Source organism: Cygnus olor, chromosome 18 (assembly GCF_009769625.2).
Source record: "Cygnus olor isolate bCygOlo1 chromosome 18, bCygOlo1.pri.v2, whole genome shotgun sequence".
Taxonomy (NCBI): Eukaryota; Metazoa; Chordata; class Aves; order Anseriformes; family Anatidae; genus Cygnus; species Cygnus olor.
In genome coordinates this window covers 12,756,966-12,777,195 of record NC_049186.1, presented here as the reverse complement: position 1 = coordinate 12,777,195, position 20,230 = coordinate 12,756,966, and the positions used below count along the sequence as shown (strand labels likewise).

Sequence of the window (20,230 nt, the reverse complement as noted above, 5' to 3'; positions counted from 1 at the left end):
TGGCCCCGGGGCGGGCCGACACCGACCCGCCCCCGGCGGCCAGTGGCAGCGGGCGGGCACGGCTCGGCTCGGCACGGCTGAGGCGGCGGCGGCGGCGGCGGCATGAGCCGGGGGCGGTGGCGGGACATGGCCGCGGAGGTAACGGGGCGGGCAGCGCGCGGTGCCGCCGGCCCGGCCCGACCCCCGCAGCCGCCGCAGCCGCCGTGTGGGCCCGCAGGAGCTGCAGCAGCAGTACTCCCCCAGCCGCTGGGCCCGCCGCCTGCGCGGGGACGCCGCGGTGCGGGCCCACATCGAGGCGGTGACCGCAGGTGAGCGGCGGCGCCCGGTGCCCGCCCGGTGCCCGCCCGGTCCCGCCGGGCCCCGAGGTGGCGGCGCTGAGCCTCCCCCCGGCCCCGCAGGAACGCAGCGGGCGCGGGCCAGCACGCGGAGCTCGCTGCACGTCCCGTACGGGGAGGCGGACGGCGAGAGGCTCGACCTCTACTTCCCCGCGGAGCCCTCCGAAAGTAGGTGGGGGCCGGGGGGGCGGCGGGGCCGGGCCGGGCCGGGGCCTGCCCGCTGCTCACCTGTGCCGTGTCCGTGCCGTGTCCGTGCCGTGTCCGTGCCGTGCCGTGCCGTGCCGTGTCCGTGCCGTGTCCGTGCCGTGCCGTGCCGTGCCACGCAGCCTTCCCCGCCTTCGTCTACATCCACGGAGGCTACTGGCAGTGCTTGAGGTAAGGCGGCCCCTCGGTGAGGGCTCCCCTGCGGAGGGAGCTGCCGGCCCCGCTTTTACCTCTTCTTCTGCGGAGAGCAGCGTTAAGCCCGGGCTCGCCCCGGGTGTTCGGGCCCTGTGGACGCCCCCAGCCAGCCCCGCAGGACGCCTGCCCCGCAGCGCGGCTAGCTTCTCTCCCCCCCCCCAGTAAGGACGCGTCAGGTTTCGCAGCCCCCCCGCTGGTGTCGCGGGGCGTCGCGGTGGTGGCGGTGGGTTACGACACAGCTCCCAAAGGTAGGCGGTGTGCTGCTGCGGCCGTGACTCCCCTCGCTGGCCCGGTGCCCTCCTGACCCTGCCCTCTGCCCAGGCCACATGGACGCGATGGTGCTGCAGGTGCGGCGCAGCCTCGCCTTCCTGGCGAAGCAGTACTCCAGGATCAGGTGGGCAGCGCACGGCCCCCAGCGTCCCCGGCCCCTGCTGCCGCAGCCCCTTCCAGGCAAAGCGTGCCCACGTCACTCCCTGGGTGGTTCGGTGCTCGGAGGTGGCTGTGGCAGCAATTGGATGGGGTAAACAAGCCCTGAGCTGTAATAAAACCTCAGTGCCTCAGGCCGAGTGCCGGGCAGCACCTGTCCGTACTCCTTTGTCGCTGCAGAAGGGCTTATTTGATGTACTGGGAATCGTGGCCATGCTGCAGCCCTTGGGGCTGTGCTGCTCCCTCCGCTCTGCCTGGGATGTCCCCAGGCAGCGTGTGCTGTGCTGTTTCTTCCCGTGTTTGCTCACGGCTCCTTCTCTTTAGGGGTATTTACTTGTGTGGACACTCGGCAGGGGCTCACCTGGCAGCCATGGTGCTGTGCACAGACTGGACGGAGTTTGGAGTGGTTCCTGATATTAGAGGTAGTGCCTCCACAGACCTCTGCTCCCCCTGCTCTGGGAGGCTGGTGCTCAGCACCGGGGGGCTGCACCGGGGCATCTCCTGCTTTCCTGACCCAGGTGCGTGGCTCTGAGCTGCCAAGGCACAGGGACACGTGGCAGTGGGGTCTGATCCCTGCAGGGAACTTTGCCAGCTTGCTGGCAAAGAGGGGCCTGGGGAGAAATTCTGTCCAGGGCAGGGCTGCAGGTGAGCTGGTGTTTGCACCTGGACACGGCCCTCTCTGCCGGCTGTACCAGCTGCCAGAGGCAGCCAGTTCTGCAGTCTGTAAAGCTGAGTGAGATGACTTGACTCAGCTGGCTGCAGCCCATGGGTGCTGGGGGACAAGAACCCGGGCTCCTGGGCAAGCTACCCTGGGGGTATGTGCCAGCAGCACTGCCAAGAGCCAAGGTCTTCCTCTGCCCTTTGAAGGCCCGGGACTTGGGGCCTTGACTTGGGGACTGAGCTGCGGGGCCACTCACCCACCCCATCTGTGCCTGCAGGAGCTGTTCTGGTGAGCGGTTTGTACGACCTGGAGCCCATTCTGCACACCTACGTGAACGACGCACTGAACATGAGCTGGTGAGTCTGCCCACTGTAGGGACCGCGCTTGGGAAGGGGCACAGGCAGCTTGTGTGCGCGTGTGGCTTTGGGCAGTGCAGCCCCTGGGCAAACACCAGCAGCCGTGCAGCCTGCGCTGCCCACGCCTGCGGAGTGGAGCTCTGGCAGCCTCGGCACTTCAATGTTTCCTCCCCAGGGAAGTGGCCCAGAGGAACAGCCCCATGCTGTGCATCACACAAGCAGTGCCTGCGGCTGCAGCCTGTGAGGTGCTGGTGGCTGTGGCCCAGCACGACTCCCCGGAGTTCCGTAGGCAGTCGCAGGAGTACAGCCAGGTGAGCCCCCGCAGCGCCTCGGCCAGCTCTGAGGATGCTGCGTGGGCTGTCCTGCTCGGTCCTGTTCTTCTCCCTCTCTTGAACCCTAAAGAGAAGGGGGCTCTGGCTTGGAGACCTCTGGGCTGGCGGTGTGGGGCAGCAGAGGAGCAGGGCTGGCGGCAGAGCAGTGCTGCGTGGCTGCCTGCTGTGCTGAGCCTCTGCTGGCGCCTGCTTTGGGAAGGATCCTCCGCCTGCTGCCCGGCCGAGCTCAGGCTCACCCAGATGCCCCTGATGAGGCTAAACTGGGGTGAGGTGCTCTTGTGCTGTACCAGAGCGGTATTTCTGCGGCTGGGGTGATGGCTGCTGTCAGCAGGGGAGGATGCTAATCCTTGATGAACCATCGCTCCTGCTGCGCTCCGGGGCCTGATCAGGGTCCGCTCCCCCGCGCTGGTGCTGTCTCCCCACAGGCCCTGCGCTCAGCCGGCTGGTCTGTCTCCCTGCTGGATCTTGCCACCGTGGATCATTTTGACATAATTGAGAAGCTGTCGGAGGACACCTATATCCTCATACAGGTAAGGGGAGAGCCCCTGTCCCCTGCAGCCACCATCTTTCGCTGTCCTGAGCACAGCTCAGCTCTGCGGGCCAGAAGGGAGGGTGGTGGTGACGTGTGCTTCCCCTGCCTCGTGGGGCAGTGCGGGGCTGCTGCGCGGGGCCTGGCTGTCGCCTCCAGGGCTTGGAAAGGGGGATTGTTCCCCCGGATTAGGAGCAGCGGGGCAGTGGGGCCAGGCACTGTTCACAGCATTTGGTTCCTCATCCCAGGTCATTCTGAACATGATTGCAAGAGGTTGATGGCATGTTGGGAGCAAACTGGAGATGGAAACCACAGCCCTGTGCAGTGACGGGCAGCCTCTGCACCCTGCTCTGCTCCATCCTTGTTCCAGCCTGCTGGGTCTCCTCTGGTGGCACTGGGTGGCTGCTGCCCCAGACACCCCTCTGTAAGGGCTCTCTCGGGCGGATGTGCCTCCTCTGCTCCTCCCGGCCTGCCACTAGGCAGGGGGGCTTGCAGCAGGAGAGCACCAGTTACCGCTGGTGTTCCCTCACCGAGGTGCTCCTGTGCTTTGGGGCTGTCCTTGGGGCTGGGCCAGCTGCGGTGCACAGGGCTGCGGGCCTGCTGGGGGCCTGTCTGGGTGACCAGATGATGCAGTTTGCTCCCTCGGGTTGCCTTAAACTGCTGATTGCCAATACAAAATAAAATAGGAATAAACGCTGCCTGGGTGTAAATCTTCCAGGGAAGGCGGTGCTGTGCTCAGCTATCGAGTACTCTTAGCTGATACACAGAGAAGCTGCCCTCCTGCACAGCTCAGGTCCTGCAGAAGGGCTTCTTGTGTGACAGTCCTGGTCAGGTACGGATTGTGGTGCTGCAGTGAAGTGGTGGTGGTCCTGTGGCTGTGAGACACTTGCATGTCCTCAGGTGCACTCGCCCTTCCATGGGGGCCTCTGTGCTATGAAAATATCCCTGCTACATAGCAACGGGAGGGAGCAGCCTTGGGAGAAAATACCCTGCACAGCCGTAGCATTGCCAGAACACATTTATTTAGACCCCAGTTAGAGCAGCAAGAACTGAGCTGAGCACACAGGGCTGCAGAGAACGCTTCCTGCCCTGATATTCCTGTGCAGCCCAGCCCCTACGGCCCCAGATGCTGGGGTGCCCGGGGCGGGGGGTGCCTGGCTCTGCCTCTGGGCGCTGTGCGGGCTGAGGACCAGAGAGTGCTCAGATGATGTTTGCTGGGTGAGGAGCTGCCTTGGCAAGGCCTGGATGGTGGTGTGAGCTGCGGGCTCCCCTCTGTCCCCAGGGCATGTCTGGGAAGGAGCTCCCAGACATCAGGAGCCGTGGTGCTCGCTCGGGAAGCTGTGAACTTCGCTCTCCCAGGGCTGGGCTGGCACGCTGGCTTGCGGGGCGGCAGGCAGGGGTGGGTGGGTGTTGTGCTGCAGCCTGTGGGGAACGTGCCTGGAGCACGCTGCGGGTGGTCCCAGCCCCTTCGCTGGCTGCCCCAGCCTGAAGACCAGCCTGTTGCCCCCCGCTGGGGCTGGGGGAGGCACGCTCCCGTCCGGGCTCAGTGCCCCGCTGCACTCGGAGGCGCAGGGCCCGGTCCCAGGGCCAGCCTCTCCTGACACTTCCTGGCCACAAAGCCCAGCTTGTTCAGTGCCAGCTCGGTGTCGTGGGCTGAGACGTCGCGGTGCCAGACCGCGCGCAGAGTGTGTGCTGACCAGGGGAAGAGCAGCACGCTGACGGCGTGGCCTGTCTCAGCCAGCTCCTCCTCGCTCACTGCCCGCATGTACGTGCAGAGCTCTGCTGGGGACGGCCAGCCCCCCGTCACCGCCACCATCACCATGTTCGTCTCCACGGCCGGGAGGCTGACGGAGCACAGAGGTGACTTCAGCTCCTGGATGCCTGAGGGAGGCACGGGCTGTTAGGCTGCCAGCCCCGTGCCTGGCTTCCCCGAGGGGAGGCTGCTCAAGCCCTGCCCGGGGCCCTCGGCCAAGGGCCCGAGATACCTCGAGCGAAGCGCCGGGCGTTGCTGTGGTCTCTGCGCAGCGTTGCCTCTGCCTGCTCCAGCCCGATGCGGGCAGCGGCTGCCAGCACGCCTGCCTGCCGCATCCCTCCGCCCAGCAGCTTCCGCACGCGCCAGGCCTCCGCCACAAACGCCCGGCGGCCGGCGAGCACGGCCCCAGCCGGGGCGCCCAGGCCCTGGGGGTCCAAGAGGGCGGCCTGAGCGCTGCCCTGGCCCAGCGCAGCCCCTGCCCCGTGCCCCGAAGGAGGGCGAGGCCCCAGCTCGTGCTGTTCCCGTTCAGCCCCAGGAGCTCCCTCCCTGCACGAGCTCACCTTGGAGAAGCACAGGGACACCGAGTGGCAGTGCTGGGTGATCTGCGCCGGCTCCACGGCCTGGGCCACTGCCGCGTTCATCAGCCGCGCCCCGTCCATGTGCACCCGCAGCCCGTAGCGCTCCGCGAGCCGGTGAACCTGGGCAGGGGCCGAGGAGCCACCGGGAGCCGCCGGTGCCACCGGGAGCCGCTGCCGCCAGCCCCTCCGCGAGCCCCTCCGTGCCGCCCGCCGCCGGCTCCCACCTGCTGGAGGTAGGCGAGGGGCAGCGCCCGGCCCCCCGCCGAGCTGTGCGTGTTCTCCAGGCAGATGAGCTCGGGGCGGGGGCGGTACCGGCTGCCGTGGGCCTCGCGGACGGCCAGCTCCAGCTGCTCCAGGTCGAAGGTGCCGTCGGGCAGGTCCGGCAGCGCCTGCGAGTGCACCCCAGCGACCTGCGCCCGGGGAGCAGAGCTGGGGGGCGCCGGCCCTGCCCTCCCCGTCCCCTCCGCCCCCGCTTCCAGCGCCAGCCCCGGGCTGCGGCTCGGGCGGTGCTGCCCCGGGCCGGGCCGGAGCCTTCCCTCCGGCCCCGGCAGCCAGAGGAGGGCAGCAGCAAGCCGCCGTCCCCGGAGGGAGCCCCGGCGCCGTGCCGCGGCCGGAGGCCGGCACCTACCTGCGCCACCCCGCCGTGCTCGTAGACGTGCAGGTGCGCCTCGGCCCCCAGGAGCAGCTGAGCCCCCCGGCGCTGGCAGTGGCACATCACTGGGGCAGAGAGGGGCCGTGAGGGCGCAGCGTGGCCGCGGGCAGCCCCGAGCAGGGAGGCGCAGGCTCAGCTGGGGATGCCCGTGGCCCTGCGGCTCTGGTGCCCTGCAGGGCTCCGGCTCCTGCGGTGGCACCGCTCTGCAGCAGGACGTCTCCTGCGGGACGGGGGGACGACCCTGGGAGAGTGCTGGAGGCGGTCTGTGTGTGGGGCGGGTCTGTGTGCCCGTGGGGCCTGCCTGCCGTGGCAGGAGGCAGGGGAGCAGGGCAAGGGTGGGGAGCAGCTGGGGGGGCCCTGGGGGGCCCTGCCCGCCCTCCCTGCCTCGTACACGCACGTGGCCAGAGCTGGAGCGGAGCCCACCCTCCCTGCAGCGCACAGCAGAGCCCTGCTCATGCGCAGGGCAGGAAAGTGAGCTGGGTAAAGGTTAATGGAGCACGAGGAGGGGTGAGCATGGGTGCCCTCTCCACCAGTAAGGGGTTTGGTCATCCGCAACGGGAAGCAGGACGGCGGCTCTGGGGTCTGGCCAGAGTCATGCTGCACTGCTGAAGCTTTTGGTTGAATGGGCTGAGCGCAACAGGAGAGGCACCCAGCTGAGCAGGAGCACCGAGCTGCCTTCTCCACCGGGCTCTCCCCTGTGGCCATTCGGACGTGACACACCTGGAGCTTTCTGAGCAAGACTGCGGCTCTCCCAGAGGGGAGTGAGGCTGGGGAGGGAGAGCTGTACTGAGCTCTGGGTGCTCACCTGCAATGAGGTTTGCCATCGTGGCTGTGGGTACAAAAAGGGCTTCTTCCATCCCTAGGAACCTCGCGGCCAGGTGCTGCAGCTCTGCACGGAGGAAGGGCACAGAGAGCCTGTGTGAGAGGGAGGTCTGCTGGCCCTCGGAGGGGGCACCTCAGCCCCGGGACCCACAGGCCTGGCCCCCTCCCCAGTCCTGGCCCCGTTGCCCCTTGCAGCGCAGGAGGAGCTTCCCCCATGCTCACCATTGACCGTGGGATCCTCGCCATAGTCGTCATCTCCCACGGCAGCCTGAGCCATGGCACGCCTCATCGCCTCGCTGGGCTGGGTGACGGTGTCGCTGCGCAGGTCCACCACGTGCTGCGGGCACCTGCTGGGGACAGCGGGGTCCCTGCAGCTGTGCCAGTCCCTGGGGACAGGCCTGCCCCTCACCCCCATGCCCTGCACCAAACCAGACCCCGCAGCAGTGGCTGTGCCGAGCTGGGCCTGCACCAGCACCTGCTCCGAGAGGGTCCAGCGCAGCCCGCCCAGGCGGTGCTGAGCCCAGCTGCGACCCTCAGCCTGCCGCCAGCTGCCTGCACGCACCCGGGGGCCGCTCCGCCCTGCACCGGCCACGCATCGCCCCCGGCTCCGATGCCCCCATTCGCCGTGCTGCTGCGGCGGGGCCGCACTCCACACAGCCAGGCCCGGCGGAGCGCAGCGCCCGCGCCCCGCACCGCCAGCATCGCCGGGACCGCCGGGACGGCCGGGACCGCCCTGCCGCAAGGGCTCCCGGGGCGCGTAGTCCATGGAGGGACAGGCTGTCCTGCACCGCTGCCTGCGGCCCAGCCGGCCACGCTCCCCGGCGGGGCTGCAGCGTGGGAGGCACCCTGAGGCCACCCAGGCCATGAGGGTGGCAACTCGAGGGACAGCTGAGGATGGCGGGTGCTCTGCTCCTGCCTCACGGGCCCCCAGGCACCCCCTGGGGCTGGCTCAGTGGACGTTGGTGCCCTGCAGCGCCCGGCCCTCTGCAGATCCTCCCCACCCTGTGCCTCTGCGCTGTGCCTGTGGCCGCTCGGGTGTCACCGTGCCAGGGGCAGGTGGAGGTGCTGGGGCTGTGGGGTGGGCGCTGCTCGATGCCCCCATGCCCCCCTGTGGCCCCTCGTCCCACCAGCAGAACTCACCAGGGAGCCCGGGTGGCACGAGGCCGCCTGCCCCGCTCAGCTGCGGTTCTGTGGGCGGACCTGCGAGTCTGCACGCACACAGAGAAGTGTGTTTAATGGCAATTGCTCCCGCCACACTGCTGACAGGAAAGGCACGGGGTGACCTTTGCTGCTGGGAATCGTCTCCAGCTTCTGGCTGCATCTGCCCCTGCAAACAGCTGACAAGCAGCCCTGTGGCACTGCCGGGTAAACACGGATTAGAGCAGCGCCGCTGTCAGCTTCGGGCAGCTCCGCAGCTCTCAGCACTTTCTCCCTGCACTGAGGAGGGGGACCTGTGGGCATCTGGCTGCTGGCACAGATCCCTGCTGCACCCCGCGGGGCACCGCCTGGCACAGCAGCGAGACCCCTGCCTCCTTCCCCTCGGGCTGGAGCAGGTGGGAGGCTGCACACACGGGATGCTCCATGGACACAGCTGGCCTGCACGCACGGGGCTCTGCCAGGAGCCCCTGGGCTGTGCCCCTTGTGCTGCGGGTGGAGCAGGGCTGCCACAGGCTGGGCGCTGCAGCGCTTGCCAGTGCCGGGGGATAGCGGCGCAGGCCCCCATCCCTCCCCTCAGGGGCCTCGTGCCTCTCCTCTCGCGCATGCTGTGCCCGCAGCCTCCTGGTGCCATGTCCCTGGTGCAGCCGCGGGCATTGCGGCCCCGCTCTGCTGCTGCCTTCCTCCTCCATCGCCCGTCCCCGGCCCCGCAGCCCCCCTGGCTCACTGCCCGCACGCCTGGGCGCGGGGCCTCCTCGCTGCCACCCGCCACAGCCCGCGCTGTCACCCTGCAGATGAGTGAGCCATAAACAGTCCTTCACAGAGACGTTTTTCACACACAGGGCCACATGTTAACAGTTTTTCTTTATTTACTGCCTCCATTTCCTCTTTGTTCCAGGAACTTGTCCTCCAACTTCAAGCTGCTCATGATTAGGCAAAAAGGCCTCTAATCTCCCCGATCTGATTTACCGTCACTGAGAGCAGACGCTTCCCGTTACTGGCCCTGGACCTGGGAGCACGGACAGCCGAGCTCTGCCGGCTCCCCGCACCTCGCCTCTCCTCCCCGAGGCTTCCCCGCCGCACGCGCTGCCTTCCCAGCAGCTTCCCCTTCCAGTAAGCGTGCGGCAGCCCCGTGGCCAGGCCGCGGGCGAAGGGCTGGGGGAAGCGTGCCTGCGGGCTGGGCACCCAGCACCTCCGGGCGGCTGCATCGCGCCTTGGCTGCGGCCTCCCCAGCCGCTTGCCCACCCGCTCCTGCTGCTCCTGGCGCTGTCGGCTGAGGCACAGCGCTGCCGGTGGGTCCCGGGGTGCCCCGTAGGGCTGTCAGGCCAACTGCAGCACCGTGCACAGCGTGGGGCTGAGCGCGGTGTCTGCAAGTGCTGAGCTCAGGGACTGGCAGGGTGGTGCGGGGCTTTGCAGCGTGCAGCCTCCCACCAGCAGCCCCGTGGCAGCCCTGGCATGGGCCTGGAATCTGGCACCAGGCTGGGGACACCTTCGCTGCAGGTGGCCAAACCCTTTGCAGCACCTTGCTGCGTGGTGAGGATCCTCTGCAGACTCCCGAGTCCTGCAGCCCCCTCACTGCAAGCCCCCGGGGCTCTGCCTGCGATGCCCAGCGCCAGGAGCGGCCTCAGCAGGCCCCCGCAGCCGCCAGCATCTGCCCCCCCGGCCACTCAGGGCCCAGCAGGGCCGTGGGGGGGCTCAGCGGGAGCCAGCACCGGACACCCAGGGGAAGGCTTGTGGCCACGTGCGGGGCTGGAGGAGCCAAGGCCACAGGCGCGTGGGCAGCCGCAGGGCAGTGCTGGCGCCTGGCTGGCAGCCGGGGGGCTTGGCCAGTGCCTGGGGGGGCTCAGCCGGGGCCAGGCTGGCCATGGGCTTGTGGCCACCACGTGCCAGCACCGGCCCAGCGGCTCCTGGCCCCACCGAGCGTGCAGCCACCCGCGGGCTGAGCGCATGCTGTGAAGGTGCCTCCCCAGGGCTAAAATTAGCTGCTGGGCCCTGGCCGAGGAGCGGATCCCACATCCCGCTGGGGAGGATCGGGTTTCCCTACGCCCTCCCCCTGCCACAGGAGCTGGCAGCCGCTGGGGCGATTCCCGGAGCCGGGTCGGGCTCCCCCCTGCCTCCGGCCCCACAGCCGGCTCTGGGAGCAGCCAGGCCCCGGCACCGCGCCCCTGCCCGCACTGGCAGCGCACGTCCTGCCCCCCTGGCCGCCACCCTGGGGCTGGGGGCCCTGCTGGGTGTCCTCGCTGTGGGTCCTTCAGAGGGGGCCTGGGCTGGGGGCTGATGTGTCTCCAGGCTCCTCAGCCATCGCTGGGGCTGGGGCTGAGCCCCCCCGCACACACGTGCCCAGGGTCGCCGACCAGGCTGTGCAGACGCAGCCTGGGGAGCACCAGGAGCTCTGCTCCCTGCCTCCCAGACAGACAGCTGGTGGGTCTGGGGGCTGCTGGGGTGCTGGGGTGCACCCGCTGCCGTCTGGGGTGGGTGCTCCCTGATTTCTGCCCTGCTCCTGCTGGAACTCTGCATGGGGCAGGGGCGGGATGGGGCTCGGGGCTGCCCTGCCTGGGCACTGGGCCAGGGAAGGGTCTCTCAGGGGGGCCATCGGGGGGTTTGGGTGCAGCAAGATGCCTGGTTCTGCTTGGGTTTGGGACTGGTGCTGCTGGAGCTGTGGAGGCGGTCCTGCTGGGCTGCAGGGTGTGCGGTGCGGGGCCTGTGGGGTGCCGGTGCCACGGGGTGTCCCATGCCATGGTGAGGTGGGCTGGCTGCAGCGTTTGGCGGGGGCCCTGCAGCCCTTGCCATGTGCCGGGGGTGTTTTCCTCCTGTGCTGCCTTGGCACCACGACCTCGCTGTGTGCTCTGTGGGGTGCGATAACTTATCCAGCAGGCTGGAGTTGGCCAGCCTTGGAGGGCCCCGCTAAGACCTGGGCAAAGGGAGCGTGAGCATCAATCATCCCCGAGTGGTAGGAGCTGTGGAGCCAACTGATTTCCTACTGTCGGGAACCATGGAGCGATGCCTGGAAGCGCTGGGATGTGCTGGGCTCCTGGCTCAGCCTGTCAGGGGGACAGCCAGGCCTCCGACATGCTGTGCTGTGCCGTGCCGTGCTGTGCTGTGCCGTGCCGTGCCACGTTGTGCTGTGCCGTGCCATGCCACATTGTGTTGTGCTGTGCCGTGCCATGTTGTGTGCTGTGCTGTGCCACGTTGTGCTGTGCCGTGCCGTGCTGTGCTGTGCTGTGCCATGCCACGTTGTGCTGTGCCGTGCTGCCCATGCCAGGTCGTGCTGGAGGTGTAGGCTGGCACCGAGGGACAGGTGCTGTGCGGCCCCTCTGCACCAGCTCCCGCCCCCGGTGCCCCCGTGAGTGCCCCCGTGTGCGGGAGCCACCAGGGCTGCCCAGCGCGGCCAACCTCGCGGCTGTCCCGTGCCCGCGCCGTGCCGTGCCGGGGCGCGCCTTTCGCCTGTTCGGTCCGAGCTCTTTGGGGCGCGCTCCGGCGGCTGTTCGCACACGCAGCGCCCAAACGAGACCGAGCCCCGAACAAACCCTCGACGGCCCCGTCCGGACGCCGGGGAGCACCCGGCGGGCGCGGGGGGACGGCCCGGAGGAGCGGCGGGGGCCCGGCCGGCGCGGCGCTGGGCTCCTCGCCACCGGCGCCCGCCCCCGAGGAGGCACCGCGGCGGGGCAGGGGCCGGGTCCCCCGGCGGAGCGGGTCCCGAGGCCGGGCGGGGAGGCTCCGGCCGGCAGCCCCGCGGCCGCCGCGCCCCGGCCGCGCCGGGCAAGCCAGCGCCGGGGCCGCCCGGTGCCCGCCGAGCTGCGGCCGGCCCGGGAGCGGCGGCGGAGGGGCGGCCGGGCCGGGCGCCCCCATCCAACCTGCCGGCCGCCCGGGTGACCCCTCCCTCCGCCGGCAACAACTTTTCCAGTAAACCCACTGCAGAAATCCCGGCTTCCCGACAGGCCCGCCCCTCGGCTGCCCTGCGGGTGGGGGCCGCGGCGCTTAACCCTTCCCGGCCGGGCGCAGGTGGGAGCGCGCCCGGCGGCGGCTCCGTGCCCGGCGGGGGCCCCCCGGGGCGGCGGGCGAGGGGCCGGGGCCGGAGGCGCCCCGCGGGGGCCGCGCGCCCTCGAGGAGCGGGGCGGGCGCCGTGCGCCAGCCGCGGCGCGGCCGTGCCCCGGGGGGTCCCACCGGGGGCGGCGGCGGGCCCGGGGGGGTGGCGGGGAGCGCGCCGGACCCCGGCCCCCCCGGCCCCCCGCCCGGCCGCCATCTGCGCCCCGGCCCCGCGGAGGTGCGGGGAGAAGGCAGGCTGGCATCGCGGTGCGGGGCCGTGCCGAGCGGTCACTGCCAGCGCTGCGAGGCCTTTTCAGGGTGTGGGTGACACCGTGGGGGTGACACCGTGGGGAGGGGGCCCAGCCCCGCGGCAGGGCAGGAGCATCCCAAAAGCTGAGGAGCCAGAGCGCGGTCTGGGAAAGATGCCGATATCCGGGGGCACCCGAGTGTGGCTCCTTCCCACGGCACAGCGGGGCACCAGGGCCCCCGTCGGGACGGCGTCCTGCCCGTCCCCGGCTGAGCAGCGGAGAGGTGCTGTGCAGGGCTGCGTGGTGCCGGTGCTGCTTGGTGGGGGTGCAGCCCCCCCCCCCCCCCCGCAGGCAGCGGGCACCCACAGCCAGGCCCAGCTCTGCTGCTGGGAGCAGCGGGCGAGCGTGACCCGTGCAGACGGGCGGGAGCCGTGGCCATCACAGTCCTGCCTGCACCCTCCTCGTGCCCCGCAGGAGCCAGCTGGCCCGGGGCAGCAACCTGGCTGCATGAGGGTCTGGGCTGGGAGAGGGTCCCGGTGCAGGACGGCTCCTGCGAGGAGAGGAGCGGCTCTCGGGGGCACTCTGGGTGGGAGGGCGCCAGTGCAGGGGCTGGCTCTGCACAGGGGCACGGGGGCTGGCGCGCCCTTCCCAGCGCCCCCGGGATCAGGGCTCCGTGCTGGGCTGCCCCTGGCGTGCCCTGCCTGCCGCCAGCCCTGGCCCCACGCTGGCTGCTGCACTGGCCCAGGCAGGGCTGAGGTAAGTGCTGTAATTGTTTTCTCTGTGGCCCGAGATGAATAATTGAGAGGTCTTTGAGGAGAATTAATTAGCCCGTTTATTGGCAGTAAATGCTTTTCTCCAGATGATGAAATAGATCCTGCGCCACACGTGGGGCAGGCGGATGCAGGTCGCTGGGGTTGCTCTGGAGCTCACCAGTGCCAGGTCTGTGCGCTGGCTGTGCTGGTGCCCCGTGCCCACCACGGGGCAGGCGTGCTGGTGCTGGTGCCTGCTCCCACGGCCTCCTGCAGCCCCTTGTGCCTGGAGCTCGCTGTGCCCACGGGAACCTGGCATGGGCAGGAGCAGGGGCACTGAGGGGCAGGAGACCCCACCTGGAAGCTCCTTCCAGGCTGCTCTGCACAGGGTGGACCAGAGGGTCTCTCTTGGACAAATCTGTCTGGTTTTGGCCGAGTTGTGCCCCGCTGCACAGCACAGCACGGTGTGGCACAGGGGTTTAGAGGCGCAGGAGTGAGGCACAAAGCCCCTTGGCTGCCTGCAGCCCTTGGCTGAGCCGCGCTGCCCACCTGAGCCAGTCCCTCGGTCACCCACTGTGGGCACCCCTGCTGTCCCCATATCCCTCCTGGTTATTTGTGCTGCCATGGTGGTGCTGGAAGGGAAGACCCCGGCGTGTGGCAGGGGGACCCTCTGCCCCCCACTGTGTCATGGCTTCCCTCTGCCTCCCGGCTCACAGCCTGTCCTGGGGGCTCCCACCCTGAACAGGCCCCCACTGCGTCCCCTTGTGCCTCCTTCCTTGTAGGTGCCAAGGTGGTGCCAGCTGGGAGCTTGAGGCTCGCATCTCTCGCATCTCCTGTGCCTCCTCCCCTCCCCTCCTCCCCGGGTGTGAGGGGAAGGGCCAAGCATGGCCAGAAATGCTTAAACAAGGATTTCCTTGTTGCTGCACGAGCTGTTTGCCTTGCTCCCAGGCCAGCCGTTAATGAGGTTTGGCAGGAGGCACTGGCAGCCCCAGCCATTGGATTTCTATAAATCAACCTGGTGCTAATGCATGGGGCTGGCTGGGATGGATCTGCTCAGCCTCGGTGCGCGGGTTCTCAGCCCGTGGGCTGCCCAGCGTTGCCTGCTGCGGAGGGGAGGCTGTGCACAGCCAGCCCAGCCACCGGGGCCAGGGTTGCTCTGCCACACCGAGATGTTAACGTTGTTTGTGGGTTTGGGCAGTTGGATGAGCTGTGCCCAGATCCAGGGGCAGTTTGGGTTTGGCAGCACCAGGGCGTCTGTGCAGTCCCCTCTGGGCGCGGAGCAGCTCCTTGGGGGAGCCGTAGGCAGCCTCTGGGCGCGGAGCATCCTGGAAAGGCGGGGAGGGGGCTGCGGCTTCCCAGCAGGCCGGCTGGAGCGGCCCCTGCAGCTGTTCATTTCCAGGAAAGTGTAAAACAAAATAAAGCAGCTCCCCACGGCCAAAGTCCTGCTGCGTCCTGGTCCTCCCCCCTCGCCCCCCGCCTCCCTTCCCCCAGACCCTGGAGAGGCTGCTGCGTGCTCAGCACCACTGGGGCAGGGGGATGGTGTGGGGGCAGCATGGGGACGGCTCAGCCCCACGTGTGCCCTGCTGTGGGGCCGGGGCTGCGGCTGTCCCGCACGCCTCCTGTGCGTGACGCATGCCCTGTGTCCCCCTGCCCCCGGGCAGCGTCAGGCATGCAAAGCAGGGTAAGCAAATTACCCAGCCCTACGGGAAACATCGCTGCAGCTGTGCCTGGTGGCTGCCACCACGGCCCGTGGCCACTGCCAGGAAACGGCGCCGTGGCCACGGGGCCCTGCACGTGGGCTCCTTGTGCCAGGGCTGCCTGCGGCAGGCGTGCAGCTGCGGCTGGCCCGGTGCTGGGCTGCGTCCCCCTGGCGTGGCTGGGCCTGGGCTCGCCGCAGGGGATTTGCACCAGGCCTTCGGGAGGGCGGCTCTCGGCGCGTTTCTCCCGGCGCGTTGCTCTCCGCAGCCCTTTGTGCAGGAAAGGAGGCGCCAGGAAGCGGGACCTGTTATCTCTGCTTCCCCACAGCGATGCGCTCGGCTCTCCAGCACGGGCCCCACCAGGCCAAGGGCGGCCAGGGCTGTTTGCTCCCCTCACCTGGGGTTGCTTTTGTTTTGTCTGGGGTCCTACAGGGCTTGTCTCCCCGTGCTGTGCTCACCAGCCTGGGGCTCTCCCACAGCAGCTCCTGCCAGCTTTGCACGGCCGGGTCTGTCGGAGCCCCCTCGCCGGCGGGAGCTCACCGCCTCCTGCAGCGCTGCCTGGCCCCAGCCAGCCCCAGCCTCGCCAGTGCCGGAGCCCCCGCACCAGGTGGTGCCAGCTGCCTGGTCCCTGCCGGCAGAGGGATGTTCTGAGCCCCCTGTGTGCCCCCGCTCGCCTGGTGCCCGCCTGATCTCCCCTCCTGGCCCTGGGCTGTGAGGGCTCGGTGCAGGTTGGGCATTGCAGTGCTCATCATGGGTGCCCCGGCAGCCAGCACCAGGGATGTTGGGCAGGAGAAGGGACCGGGACGAGCCCACACGGGCAGGGTCTGGAGCAGGATGCTGGAGCGAGCGGGACCCCACACTGCGATGGGCATGGGCTGGGGGCAGCCACCGTCACTCCTGCAGCCACGCTTCACTGCAGAGCTGCCAGGGAGCAGCCAGGGCTGCACTCAGTGTCTGGCTTAGAGGAAGAGCTGCCCGTCTCAAAGATGACGTTTCAGTTCCTGGTCTGAACGTGCTTCCCCCTTTATCAAGAAACCCCTCTGCTCTCGCTGGGAAAGAGTTTCTGCAACATGTGGAAACTGAGAGAAACCCCAGCCCCAGCACAGCCCTGCCGCCCGCCTGGGCTCGGCCCAGCAGCTCCCACGGGGCCGCCGCTGGCTGCCAGGAAAGCCCCGGCCACAGCCCCCTTCCCACCGCCCTGCCAGCCCTGACGGTGGTGCCCCCTGGGCTGCGGCAGCCCCTGGCGGTGGTGTCCCCTGGGCTGGCAGAGTCCCCCCAGCAGTGTGACCCTGCAGGGGTCTGCATGGGGGGGACCGGGGTGTCTGCCAGCAGCTGTCCCTCTGTCCGCAGCTGGACACGTCCTCTGCTCCCGTCAGCCCAGGGTGCTGCCAGCACGAACCCCGGCGGGATGCGCACAGCCAGGGCAGAGGGAAGATGGGGAAGATGCTGCTGCTGAGACCGTGCACCCACTGTGGCTGGGACTGGCCACTTCCCCTCCTTTCACCACCTGCTCGTGGGTGCGAGAGCAGCTGGGGGGCTCCGAACCGCGTCCAACCGCCGCGGTGACAACCTGCCAGCAGCCGTGGTTGCGCGGTGCTGAGCACAAGCAGTGCCGGCACGCCTGGGGCCCCACGGGGACTTGGTTTTGGCTGGTGCAGCTGCGGGGAGCACAGGGGGGCACAGTGTTGTGGGCAGGGGCGCCCGTGCCACACCAGGAAGCCAGGCTCATCCCTTGGCAGCCCAGGGGTCCCCAACGGCTCCGAGGGCCCTGCTCCTTGCCCTGGGCGGGGAGCACCCCACAGGGGTGCCTGTGCCTGTGCCCCGTGGTAGGTGCTGCAGCTGCGGGCACAGGAGCTGGGGACCATCGTACATGCAGGCGGCTGGGAACAGGAACCTCCTGCATGGGAGGTTGTGCAAGGAGGAGGGACACACTCCCGCATGTTGGTTCGCACACACCCAGGGAGGGCACAGGCAGTGACTTCCCTCTGGCCATTTCGAAATTCCACCGCTGTTACAGAAAAGCCCCTGGGCAGAATTCCTGCAATGCGGTGATTCATCCCGCCAGGCTGGAAGCAATGACTTCGCGTCTCCAGTAAACCCTCTTCAGCGAGCAGATGAAAGGGGCAGTGAGCGCCGCTGCGCCCTCGTTATCACCAGAACCAGATGTGGGGTGATGTCCCCCCAGCCCCTGCCCGCACCGCTGCCTCCCTGCCTTCGGGGGTGCCAGAGGAGCCCGGCCGCTGTGCCTGGCCAGGGAGGTCCGGGGCGATGCGGGGCCATGAACCGCTGGGCAGAGGGGACGGGGGTGCTGAGCACCAAAATCCCTCCCCTGTTCCCGTCCCCGTGGGGGCTGGATGCGCAGCCTGGTGTCCCCTGCCCTGGCTGCTCGTCCCAGCCTGGCGCTGGCGAGGGCCATGGCCAGGTGCTTCGGTGGGACCGTTCCCCCACCAGCGAGGGCACGCGGGACAGCCCCTTCCAGGAAGCGTGTGCAAGGGCAGCCAGACTGCGGAGTTCCCGACAGCAGCTCTGGTTTTAATAACAGCAAATCAATGGATGCCCGATTCCGGCCAGAGCAAACTCCTGCCGCTTCCTTCCCGGGGCTGCCTGGGCAGGTGGGGTCCCCACAGGGGCAGGGACGCACGGGATGGGAGCGCAGACCTCGGGTACCACCCGTGCGTTTCCCAGTGCCTGATGGCCTGCGCCAGCTGTCGCACGTGCTTCAGCCCAGTCCGTGTGCTCACCGTACCCCAGCCCTGCTGCACTGCGCATTCAGGGGTCCTGGCAGCCCCTGTGCCCACCCTGCGCCCCGTGCAGGTGCTGCCCACAGGGCACTGCTCTGCCTTGGGGCATTTCCAGCTGCTCCCAGCTGCTCGCCTTCCTCCAGCTCTGCATTGTGATTCAGCCCCCCTTCCCCGCGGGGTTTGCACAAACCTTTCTGCTCTCTTTGTGCTTGTTTTGAGAACAGATTAGTCATGGTTCTTAGCTGGCTTCCAGCAAACTGCACAACAGCACCATGGAAAAATGAGAACAGCAAAGTGATGACTCAGCAGGGCTCACACTCCCATCCCTTGGGTGCCAACTGTCCCCTGCTCCCATGCGGCCCCAAGGATCATTAGGGACCACCCAGCAGCACGGCCAGGCTGGGCAGGCAATGCGGGGAAGCACAGCCTGGGGGGCAGCGCCTGCCTGGAAGCAGCCATGGGCGAGCAAGGGCTGGAGAGGGGCTGGCTGGGCTGGATGCTGGATGACCGGGGTCCCCAGGGGTATGGACCCTTGAGCTCAGCCTCCACCCATCCCTGAGCCCCCTCTTTGCCTCGTGGGTGCGGGCTCCGCTGCTCCCTGCTGGTGTCGTGCTGCCCTGGGACCCCTCCATGCTCAGGGCTGGTCCTGCCCTCCTGGAGCATCCTGCCCTCCTGGTGGCAGCTCCTGCTCAGGGTCTTGCAAGGTGGCAGCTCTGCTCCTGGCAGCCGCAGGCCGTCGCCCTGGGCACCACGGCCCCTCCTTGCCGGCACCTGTGGGCCAGGGCTGGGCCGGTGACAGGAACTCCCGGGGCGGGCCCTTACCGTACCTCGCACCTCGCTCCGCAGCCCTTTATTGCCCTGCCTTGGCCAGCTGCCCGGAGGCACGGCGCGCTGCCAAGTCTCCGTGCCAGGTGGCTTATCGTGATCCCATGGCGCTGGACACCAACTGGTGTCGGCTGCCAAGGATGAACAATATAATTGCTGGAATTACAGTAAAGTGCTCCCATTCCCACTCGTTAAATGCTGAGATGGGGCCCACGGGTCCTTCTAGGGAACATCTGCTCCAGCTGTGACCTCTGTCAGCTGCACACCCATCCTCGCCCAGCGCGGTGGCTCCTCCACCCCATCACCCCCAGCCCAGCCGGCACCGAGTGGGGACCGGGGCTGTTGTCCCCGTGCCACAGCAGGCGGCAGCTGGCGGAGGGATCCCCGCTCCCCAAGCGCCCGTGTGTGGAGCGTGCTCCAAAGCTCCAGGGCGCGTGTGGGCTCCTGGGGCTGTGCTGCACCTGGCGGTGGGTTTGAGGTGATGCCTGCAGCCCGCACATCGGTGCCACCAATGCACAGCAGTCACCTAGAGCATGGGATGCAGCCACTGGGCTTGTGCTCAGCATCTGAGTGACGGCACGTGGCTCTCGCTGCTCCCCAGCCAGCCCAGCTGTGGATGTCCCACTGCTCCATCCCCACATGTCTTTTTCTGTGGCACTGGCAAGAGGGTGGCACCTCCGGGGAGGCTGGAGGTGGGTTGAAGCTCCTGTGCCCGAGCTAGGGGCCCACGGCAGCTCCCCTTTGCTCCGTTCCCCTGGGCTGTGACCAGCTCTCCTGGGTGAGTGGAGCCGCTCCCCTGCATCCTGGTGGGATCCGCTCTCTGCCCATGGGACTCGGGAGCCGTCGGGCAGATGTGGCCCACCAGGCTCGCAGGACCTCGGGGCCCCCCAGCATTCTGCACCCGTGGGAGCGGGGCAGGGCTGGACCGGGAGCAGCAGCACCAGCACCGCAGAGGCAGGGTCCGCGTCCGGGCGCCCTGCCCCGAGCTGCGTGTGCAGCTGCCGGCTCCTGTGACAGGGAGGAGGCCGGGGCTGATGCGAGGCCAAGGGTTGCTCCAGGGCTGGGGTTTGGCACCTGCCCACAGCTGCTCCGCCAGGGTCATCTGAGGATGCTGCTCCGTGCTGGGCAAACACACCCACGGCAGCTGGCAGCCTGCTGCCTGGAGCATCCACGGGGCCCTCGAGTGACGTGCCGCCAGCGTGCCTGTGCCCAGCCGCCACCGCAGCCGGCAGGCGCCTCGCCAGCTCCTTGCACGTGCAGGTGCAGGAGCAGCACAGGCCCGAGCCGTGGTCACCAGCCAGGAGCAGGAGAACGTGCGGGAGGGGCTGGCACGGGACGGGACCTGCTCGTGTGCCGGCATCCCCAGCCCACCCCAGGCTCGGTCGTCCCAGGGCAGCACTTGGCAGGGGGACGCCCCCGGCACGGGCAGGGCGGGGGCTGGCAGGGCTGCGGCTCGCAGCCACCCCCCGGGCAGCCCCAGCACCTCTGGCGCTGGGCTGCTGCTCCCTCATCCTTGGCCGTGTCCCCAGACTCGGCCTGCGGCTTCCATTGCCACAGCAACGTGGCTTTGTTTGAAACGTTCCTCTGAAATGTCAGGACTTTCTACGGGCTCCAGCTTCTGCTGCTGGGATGAAAACTTCCTCTGTTGCTCTGGAGATGCATGGGGGGCAGGGGGTGCTCCACCCTGAGCAGCCCCCCCAGGGGGCAGTGGGAGCTCTGCCCCAGGCAGCTGGGGAGCCCCCGGCCCTGGCAGCTGGACCCGGTTGGTCCCGGTGGGCCGTGGTGAAGGATCTGCCTTTCCCAGCCGTTTGCCCCCGTGTCTCTGCCCACCCTGGAGTGCGGCTCCGTGCGGCAGCTCCCCGGGGCCAGGAGCATTTGCCAGCTGCAGCCTGCAGGCAGCAGGACCCCTCCGCACCCTCTGTGGGGCTGGGACCTGAGGCTGAGGG

At 69.0% G+C, this 20,230-nt stretch overlaps 2 protein-coding genes across 6 annotated transcripts; one reads left to right on the top strand and one right to left on the bottom strand.

The window, feature by feature from the left end:
• Window positions 1-19,083, top strand: AFMID (arylformamidase). 4 transcript variants are annotated; one of them, XR_005813615.1, is made up of 13 exons: window positions 1-138; window positions 218-308; window positions 399-503; window positions 662-710; window positions 897-982; window positions 1,056-1,128; window positions 1,485-1,582; window positions 2,099-2,177; window positions 2,353-2,488; window positions 2,935-3,039; window positions 3,287-3,556; window positions 8,226-8,235; window positions 8,466-8,476. XR_005813615.1 is itself a non-coding variant. In XM_040530705.1 (11 exons), the coding sequence occupies exons 1-11, from the start codon at window positions 103-105 to the stop codon at window positions 3,314-3,316; spliced, it is 888 nt and encodes a 295-aa protein (XP_040386639.1). In that variant the 5' UTR covers window positions 1-102; the 3' UTR covers window positions 3,317-3,736. The 4 variants fall into 4 exon arrangements, 2 of the variants coding, with proteins under 2 accessions (XP_040386639.1, XP_040386640.1); XR_005813616.1 differs by lacking the exons at window positions 8,226-8,235; window positions 8,466-8,476 and adding an exon at window positions 19,073-19,083; XM_040530705.1 differs by lacking the exons at window positions 8,226-8,235; window positions 8,466-8,476 and having other exon boundaries at window positions 3,287-3,736.
• On the bottom strand, window positions 4,041-7,583 carry LOC121057050 (probable low-specificity L-threonine aldolase 1). Of its 2 annotated transcripts, none has more exons than XM_040530703.1 (8): window positions 7,319-7,583; window positions 7,066-7,190; window positions 6,827-6,910; window positions 5,998-6,086; window positions 5,594-5,779; window positions 5,352-5,489; window positions 5,024-5,216; window positions 4,041-4,919 (listed from the first exon to the last, which is right to left on the bottom strand). In XM_040530703.1, the coding sequence occupies exons 1-8, from the start codon at window positions 7,543-7,545 to the stop codon at window positions 4,582-4,584; spliced, it is 1,380 nt and encodes a 459-aa protein (XP_040386637.1). In that variant the 5' UTR covers window positions 7,546-7,583; the 3' UTR covers window positions 4,041-4,581. The 2 variants fall into 2 exon arrangements, with proteins under 2 accessions (XP_040386637.1, XP_040386638.1); XM_040530704.1 differs by having other exon boundaries at window positions 7,406-7,582.
• Window positions 19,084-20,230: the final 1,147 nt, after the last annotated feature.

Bases quoted from the DNA above. Each gene is read 5' to 3' on its own strand.
- AFMID (XM_040530705.1), top strand. From the start codon at position 103: ATGAGCCGGGGGCGGTGGCGGGACATGGCCGCGGAG. The intron at 1,583-2,098 runs GTAGTGCCTCCA...CTGTGCCTGCAG, and splicing joins AGTGGTTCCTGATATTAGAG to GAGCTGTTCTGGTGAGCGGT. The intron at 3,040-3,286 runs GTAAGGGGAGAG...TCCTCATCCCAG, and splicing joins ACACCTATATCCTCATACAG to GTCATTCTGAACATGATTGC.
- LOC121057050 (XM_040530703.1), bottom strand. From the start codon at position 7,545: ATGCTGGCGGTGCGGGGCGCGGGCGCTGCGCTCCGCCGGGCCTGGCTG. The intron at 5,490-5,593 runs GTGGGAGCCGGC...GCCCCTGCCCAG, and splicing joins CCCTCGCCTACCTCCAGCAG to GTTCACCGGCTCGCGGAGCG. The intron at 4,920-5,023 runs GTATCTCGGGCC...TGCCTCCCTCAG, and splicing joins CGCCCGGCGCTTCGCTCGAG to GCATCCAGGAGCTGAAGTCA.